The sequence below is a fragment of the Amblyomma maculatum genome, chromosome 9 (assembly GCF_055883805.1).
Source record: "Amblyomma maculatum isolate TAMU_Amacu chromosome 9, ASM5588380v1, whole genome shotgun sequence".
NCBI classification, from domain to species: Eukaryota; Metazoa; Arthropoda; class Arachnida; order Ixodida; family Ixodidae; genus Amblyomma; species Amblyomma maculatum.
In genome coordinates this window covers 68,352,643-68,361,087 of record NC_139352.1, presented here as the reverse complement: position 1 = coordinate 68,361,087, position 8,445 = coordinate 68,352,643, and the positions used below count along the sequence as shown (strand labels likewise).

The following is an 8,445-nucleotide window of genomic DNA, read 5'->3' as shown; positions in this document are numbered from 1 at the left end:
AGTCCAGCAATCTCGGGGATAACAGTTGGAGGCAGCAATAGTCGTCTGCTTCCACTACACAATTTGAAATAAATATTTCTTCATAATAACTAAACAACTATAAATATAACTTTGATAAAACTCAAATACCTACATTAGTTAGGTGTTTAAATAGTGGTTTAGGTTATAAAACTATTTTAATACGCAACTGCGCCTTTACAAAAGACCGCTTGTTGTAACCGGAAACTGGCTTTGACGGAGCGGTACTCCACTTCCTCCCCAATGGCAGCGGGTGGTGGGTGTCGGCGGAGCTTTTTGAGCCGTCGTTGATAATGTTCGCCCCGTTTCCTTCTAGTCGCGCAACGATTGCTCAAGCCCTCACAGGTCACGGGGAGAGCCAGCTACAAACTGTAAGTAGCCTTTTTTACATTCACATCTTAGCCACAATCGTGCAGCGCAGCGCGCGCAATTCGTCCGCCGCCGAGATGTGTCCGTGCGTGCTTTCCGATTTGACAGGGACTTTTATTTTTCTCTTCATTTGAACTGCTCCGTAGACTTCCTCGTGCTACCGGATGGCTTGAGCACCGCTTCAAATGTCCGGAACGCTTCTCTAGCCATATAGAGCCTTCGAGAACGTCCGTTGTGGATAGAAAGAGTTTAAATTTCCGACCTATATATTATCCAAAACTAAACAGTGCTCCGGGCCTAGCGAACTGGCCGGGTTTCTCCCGACTGTGTTGCACTTTTGAGCCGGCCAAGAAAAACACGTCGCCGCACCGGTGTTCCCCTACTACTTGACCGATTTGGCAGGTTGGAGGGCAGCCTTTTGTAAATAAGCTAACACCGCCGTGATCTCCGCACAGGTTAAACGAAAAGCACATCGTGCATGTTTCGGTGCTCTGGCGGGCATTCAAAGCAGGGATGTAATTTTTTTTATTTCGTTGTCAAATATTCCTAACAGGCAGTAGCGGTGTTTGCGCGAATTGGAGAGGGGGGGGGGGGGAAGGAGGGGGCTATACGCGTTTGTTTTTCTCGATATCTCAGTCGGCCAGTGGGGCGACTGCCCGTCCAGCCAGCCAGCGTCCGTCGGCGCGTCAGGGTCGTGCGCGCGCGCTGAGCGAAATGCCCCGTTGCACGACATTCCGAAACAACTTTTTTTTTTTCTCCTTAGAACCCCCTAATGTCTCTCCCCCCTCTTTCCCAGTTCAAGTCTATATTCCACTCACGTAGCTGGCTCTGGCTCTTTTCCGTCTCTCCAGCTAATATAGACTTCGATAAAGGACTCGGCGGGGAAACTAGTCAGTCGGACAGCAACGCTTGCCGGCTGTTTTCCTCTCAGCAGCCGCTGTGGAGTGGCGTCTTTCCTTTTGTTATGTCGACTTTTTTTTTCTCCACACACGCTTGTTTTTCCCTGCCTCGTGCTCGCTCTCCTCCGCGAGCAGCAGGTGTTTCCGGTCCAAGTAGACCGGCGGCGGCCAGCCAGCCAACTCGAGAGGCGACGGCAAAAAGTTGCATGCCGCTTACTTCTCACTCATTTACACACGCGCACCATGCTACGTGCCTCGGCTTTGTTCTGAGGGCAAGAGACCGCTGGTCTTTGTGTCTGTCTCTTTTTTTTTTCGTCGCTGGCCCTTTTTTTTCTCTCTCCTCTACACCATCCCGGACGTATACGACACACGCAACGACTGCGAAAAAAAGAGCGCGCGCGTAACTCCTGAAAGAAACTCGGTCACTGCTCGCCCAGCTCTTCTCTCGTCAGCATCGCCACTTCATGCCTCCCTCATCTTCCCATTGTGCGCGGTTTGTTTTCGTCATCAACTCGTCCGCCTGCTCCGAGCCTGTTTGGTCACACCTGGTCTGGCATGCGGTGAGTCGCTATTTTTCGCTCCACACACGCGCCGCTTGCTCTCGCATCTCATCCTTGCATGCCCGAGCGGCGACGACTGCCTTGCAACGCTGGTGTGTTTGGAAGGCAGTTCGCCGATGCGGTGTTTCTTGATTGGAAGGGGTGACGCCGAGCGCGCGACTGTGTGGTTGTGATCCAGTTGCCTGTACACACACACACGCGCGCGCACACATTCACGGTTCGTGTCGGCGTGTGTGACCCGTAATCCTGCCTCGTGGTTCGTCGCTTCAGCTGCGTTGTGTGGACCTCGCTTCACTTGGCACGGCGAAGCTAGCGGTGCACTCTGGGCGGTTTCGCCTGCGACTTGAGAACGTAAGCGTGTTTGGATGTTTCGCAAGCTTTGTTTTGGTCTTCCTTTGCAGAGACTGCTTTTTTGCCGGAGGGGTTTCCAAACGCGTTTCCGTCGTCGCCCAACTTCGTGGAGTTTTTTTGCGAGCTTGCCGTTTTACCCGATACTCGAGAAAGTGTGACGTATCCATTTCATTATGACTCCTTCCTTAGTGGAGAAAAGTCAGTGGAGTACGTATAGCGTACCTCGCGAGCACGATCGAGACACGTACCTGAGACCAGGGGGACCAAATATGGTGATTTGATCTAGGCAAGAAAAAGGAAAGCTGAATTCGAAACCTCGCCACATCAGGCTCGAGGCCTTTCGCTGTCATCAAATCAGCGCAGTTGAATCGGCTCGAAATCTAAAGGGACACTTGTGCGACGAGATTTATCAAGAATCGCGCTATATACGGGGCGTTTTTGTGCCTGTCTGTGCTGCTCCGAATTGCCTCCTGGGCGCTTAGGTTTTTCCTTTACATCTTGCTTTTTGTTTTCGTTCCCTTGGCTGGTATCGACGCCCATGTTTTATCCGGCTCGAAATCGCGAGACCTTGTATCTATAGGCGCAAGCGCAGAACAACCAGCGAAAAGCGGTGGCCGCAGGCGAAAGCCGCGCGTTCTGCTGCAGCCTTCGTGTATCTTTCTTTTTGCGAGTTGAGGTGAACGACATCGGGGCTCGAAACTGGCGTCTTGCCACTGGCTTCCGGGGAGCGCAAATAGCAGGAAGGGATATGCCTTTTATGCCTGTGTTAATTTTTACGTGTCCCTTTGTGCGGGTGCGCGAGCGCTCGGCGCGGCGATCTTGGAAGAAACCGCCGCCGCGCGCACACCGGCGGCTACCTCTTTCTGTTCAGTTAGTCGCGCACCCCTGAGACTCGGGCTTCCATCTGGAACGGAACCTCTTCGCCTGTGCCCAAGTTTAGCGTTCGCCAAGACCCCGTGTTTGTGCGGCGCATGTGCGTGGTGTGCACAGAGTGGTTCGTTAAGGAGAAACCGCCGACCTCCTGAGCGGTTTGCTGAATCATTGCAGATCTTCCCGAGCTGAGCAGCCAGTGCTGGTGTTTGTGCCTAGTCGTCCACCCTCAGTGGGTGAAGAAGACGTCAGGCAATCCCCTTGGTTTACTGTGATGTATGTGTGAGTGACCTGGTGTTGGACCCAGTGCTGCCAATTTTGATATCCAGTAGAGAGACAAAGCCCAAAATGTTTCTCTGCAGGTGTGTATCGTCCATAATGTGCTGCCTGTTTCGCATCAGTTAATTGCTCCTATTCATGCTTGGCTGGCTGTAATAACTTAACTCACACTAACACAGACAGGAAATGAAACGTGCCAGTTACTATTATAGTTGGGGCCCTCTTTTATTGCGGGACTCTGTATCAAAAATGGTTTAGACCTCTTTCAGGACTGAGAGTGACTCAGCATCATCTTGTTGAAGGCACTTAGTTTGTTTTCATGTTCCTTCAGGTATTGTGATGTCCCAAACAATAGCCTGTCCACACTTCAGCATGGTCGTACCTGCTTTGTCATTACGTGTCGCTACTTCCTTATCAGTGTTTAGCAACCTGGCAGGTTAAAGCAATGCAGACCACTTTGTTCCCTCCAGTGTCGAACCGCTTGTCATTGCAACTTACGACTTTCTTGTTCTCAGTCTGCATTTAGCAACTCTCATATGCATCACAACAGCAGCGTCGTCCAATGCACATGCCGGAAGGTTAGCAGCCTTGACTCTGGCCAAATGCCAAGGCCTCATTTGCAAGGGAGATTGCCCTACATGGAGAGACACGCGCCGCTGTTCCTCCCTCTCCGTCAAATGACGCGTGACCTCCGGGAGGAGCCAGAGCATAACAGAGGGAGTCTTCGGGGGGGGGGGGAGTGTGACAGTGTCTTCTTCTTTTGGAAGTGTTGTCACGCCAGGGTGCTCACGTGTTTTGGGGTCAGGGCGTCTTCTCCAATGCTTCTTCTGCGATCACTGGAGGCTCCCTCGAGAGACAGACCAATATGCCACTGTGTGCTGCAGTGAGGGTGCCTCTGGTGTGCAATGGGAGCATGTGGAAGATTTAGACTCAGCAGCAGGTGTTCAGCTGTCGTGATGTGTGTGCGGTAAATGTGCTTCATTCTATATTTTGGTCAAGCTTGTACTAATAGCTGCTGCTGTCTGGCGAGAAGATAACACTGCTTTCTTGTTAGCCTGTAGCATATGACCGCAGCTGCATACTAAAGCTTCGGCATTGTTCGAATGCTGTTCCAAGCTCTCCAAAATGTAATTTGTGATACAGCACTCATCTCTGCTTTTGGGCACATTGTGGAACAATGCACGTAGTGTATTTGGTGTTGTTGCACATTGAGCTTGGTCCAGGCTTCTATTTTTCATTTTGAACTAAGGTGGAAGAGGAGTTTTGCTTTTTACAACCTCTCACGTTACTGCTTTCACATCGATCTCCACTGCACGTTGTATTATGCATAAGGTAGTTCATTTAGAAACAGAAAGGCTAGCAGTATGAGTGATGTTTAATCATGCAAACTGTAACATAGAGAATTATGAAGGTTGCAGTGTTCCATACTGCCCATCATGTTCCAAGGGACACTTGCATTGTTTAAAGAAGTGAGCTGTGGGAATTAGGAGGGGTGTTAAAATTTTGGTTTTTTTTTTTATTGCCTGCTTGCATTTCTTGAAAAATTTTCATTCTGATAAGCAAATGATGAATCAGCATGTGGAGTCTCACAAAGGTTGCAGTGTTGCCTACTATGTGCAGTGCGTATCTTGTAACACTTTCATTTTGTAAATAAATTGCGAATCTTATTTTGGGCCTACTGCGCAAATAGTGAAAGGTGATGCTTGCTTAGTACAGTACCATACGTATGAGGAATCGTTCTCCCTCTGGGCCTTTATGAGCAGCAGGCATTAGGGTATACATAATCCATTATGAAAACACTTCATTATTTCCACCAGTTGTATGTCATTTCCAACTGAGACTGAAGGAAATTGAAGTAAAAGCTTCATAAAATCAAAGGGTAGCTGAATAAGATCAAAGCAATCTTCAAGGGCTTATGTTTGCTTTTCATAATCAAAATATTGGTGCTGTTTGTCATCGTGAGACCATGAGCAGCTGCCTGGAAATCACAGCAGCAGTTAAGATCTGTGTGTTCTCTCTCGGTATTACAGATGTGAGATGGGAAACCTCCTTCGGTTGTTGTCGAGGGATGACACCCCGAAGTATGACGTCTTTGTAGACTTTGAAAGTAAGTGGCTTTTCCCCTAGCCTGCACATTTGGATGCTTAAATATTTATGCATTTATATCCTTGTCTGACGTGCACATTTTATTGAAAGGCGTCTGACGCCTTATGGTCCTGTTCTTACAGCAAAGATACTTCTTTCTTGATCTGCTAAATTTTGTTTGTTAAAGCTTTTTTCTACAGAACTATGCATTTGTTTCTTGGTTGGATAGACCAGTTTTCGTACAGCCAGCGTTTCGTGCGTCTTGTTTTAATCTTCTAAATCTGACCTCTGCATTAATTTCTGTAGCTTTAGTTGAGGGTAATATAGAGTGTCACTTATCTGGCCCCGGCCATGTCAGTGTGTAGTGCCACATTTAAAGCATTTAAGGTTTTAATAGTATCATTACACTTCATAAATGCACGCATTTTCGATGTCTTGAGGTGAGCAAGGTGTAGTCAGAAAAATCAATGGTAACAAAATATAATGGTTATACATTGCAGCCTTCTGATAGAGCTTTTCTTTAGCTTTCAGAAAATATATGCACTTAGGTAGCCTTTGTGACTTCGAAAATGCTGTCCTAGTTGGTTTTTGTGGTGGCGTCGAGAGGCAAGGTGGGAGCCATCAGAGGCTTTATTTGTGTCTTATTTTTTTAAGGAACAAAAAGTTATTTTTACCTTTCCTCTGATAGAGCAGTTCTTTTATCCTTCCGAAAATATATTGCACTTTCTTGTTTGAGACTTGACTAATGCTTTTTCCATCTTAACAAAAAGGTGCGAGCTTTCGGAGGCTTTCTTTTTTGTACTTCTATGAAAACAGCATTTTTGGTTGTTTATATAACTTTTTGTCAGGTACTATAGAATGCAAGCAACGAAATTTGGAACAAACTGCAATAACTTTACAAGAGCCAGGACTAGGCTCATTCAGTTTGTATTTTTGTTAACGAAGAAAAAGCGCAATCTACTTTTTGCTTAAAGTGAACAATTTTAGTTATGGTTGTCTACCTAACACAACAATTTCTACTCTTTTTGAAAAATTTCATGGCTCTGCATTCAGTAGATTTTAAGCAAAAGATGCTTAAGAAATCTCATCCTGCCCTAACTGCACCCAGGCTTTTTTTTTTTTTCTATAGCCCCAAGTTAGGAAAGTTTGAGGAAGAGTTTTTTTTTTTATTTTACTTTCATTTTGTTTAGGACTGTCAGATATGCTTTTATCAAATCATTTTTAATTTCGATTGTTTTTGGCTCGATATGTGAGGAATGGAAACAAATCTCGCTAGAGCCTTGAAGTATGCACACTTATACAATTGTGCTCTTTTGCACAAAAATAGTTATCCTCAGATGACTATTTTTATAATAATTATGTAACAAAAGTGCACAAGTAGCCGGGCACAGCAACACATAATTATGTATTTGTGTTTTCACTTTCAGATGCGAATTTATAATACAAATATGAGTAGGTGGCATCAGATCATGTGTTCCATTCCCCATTGTTGCTGGGGGAAGTAAGCTGAGCTCAAATTTACTAATATGTGTGTGTAGTAATGGGTAGATCGCATTTGCGCAGCACTCTGTTATCACTGCCTGTTCATTTCAGTGCAAAATAAAGTGACGTTATCAGCGCGCATAGTGTTTGCAACTGGTGGTCAAGCTGCCCTGATAAGATCACAGAGCACGCTATGTTTGATAAGAGTACACAAACGTGCATGCAATAAAGTGACCACTAACTACGTCAAGCTCTAATGCCAGTGAACCATTGATTCAAATCTCTTCACTACTTTGCAGCCAAAAAAGTTTGCCTTCCTTCATTCAAATAAAGGCTTCGTTCACTCATTCATTTCTTGATTCCTCAACTGTGTATTTGCCGTTACTGCCATTTCATCGTTTTGGTGCGTTGCAACTGATCTGTTTGCGATCCTTCTCATCGTTTCAGATGCTGAGCCATCGGAGTCTGAGGTGGAAACGTACCACGTAGTGCAAGATGTGCTACAGCATTCACGGGACATCCTCTTGGAACTGCAAACGTACAAAGGGGCGGGCAGCGAGATCAGAGAGGTTAGTTCGTTGAAGCTGTATAAACGCTCTCATTGTGTCGAGTTTTAGGGTTCTTACGAAAGTTGACGCTATTCGGTGCCAGATGCGTGGCTTAGAAAAGAACCTCGAGATAGCTGCTTGCATCCTTATCGCACGTCATTCACTGCTAACTGTTTAAAGTATAGTTGAACCTCCTCGTAATAAAGGAGGGGGCGCTAAATAAACCACTTCATAATGACCATTACGTCTCATCCATATAGAATTTCATTGTGATACTTAAATAGGAATTGTTTCCTTTGTTGTATTTGTTAAACAGTTATGTTCGAGATCACATCGTTATGAGGCTTAGCTCTGTAGTAAATGTTACCAGCAATAACAACACTAGTATTACAGCTACGTTGACCAGCATAGTAATCAACATCCTAATATAGTTACCAGCATCCTTGCCACTGCCACATTGCATGCATTTGTGGCATTGCATCAACTCGGAAGAAACACAGAAATTAACTTGGGTAGTGTGTGTGTGTACATTGTGGAATCAGCTTGCGAATCAGTAGACCATGTTCTGCTTTTCTCATGCTCGCACAAATATGCTGGCTTAACTAGCGATCTGTTTTCAACTGGGATAGGATGTGGTTGTAGTAGAGTGAAGCAGGAAGGTGCTTCAGTGGTAACAGCTCGCAGTGCTCTGCCCTCAAGTTTTGTGCACTAACTTGATCACATCACTAATTGCTTAAACTGCACCAGAGATCATTTTTAGACAGTTCGCTCATTCGGCGGGGGAAAGAAATGGCGTTAAAAATGCGCCTCAGATGCAGCGGCACCATCTTGAAAGTGGGCCAGAGCAGGCGACGTTTCTGATGGCATGCTGAAGCTCCTGTCTACCACACTGTCTATTCTAGTTCACTGCAATGTTCCAATTACGGACCCACTCATCGCTAGATGGATATGGATAGCAGCACAGTCCGGCCTCAGATATCTGAA

At 46.0% G+C, this 8,445-nt stretch overlaps 1 protein-coding gene across 3 annotated transcripts in view; it reads left to right on the top strand.

The window, feature by feature from the left end:
* The first annotated feature begins 229 nt into the window (after window positions 1-229).
* The window catches only part of LOC146179308 (CYFIP-related Rac1 interactor B), a 32,515-nt gene continuing 24,299 nt past the window's right edge, over window positions 230-8,445 (top strand). The window contains exons 1-4 of one of the 3 annotated variants that reach the window (XM_084578961.1): window positions 233-389; window positions 3,245-3,429; window positions 5,377-5,453; window positions 7,361-7,482. In XM_084578961.1, coding sequence (XP_084435087.1) covers window positions 3,416-3,429; window positions 5,377-5,453; window positions 7,361-7,482 — 213 coding nt within the window. In that variant the 5' untranslated portion in view covers window positions 233-389; window positions 3,245-3,415. Of the gene's footprint in view, window positions 390-1,971; window positions 2,198-3,244; window positions 3,430-5,376; window positions 5,454-7,360; window positions 7,483-8,445 lie in introns of those variants that run through there. The other 2 variants (XM_084578962.1, XM_084578963.1) reach the window with 2 other exon arrangements.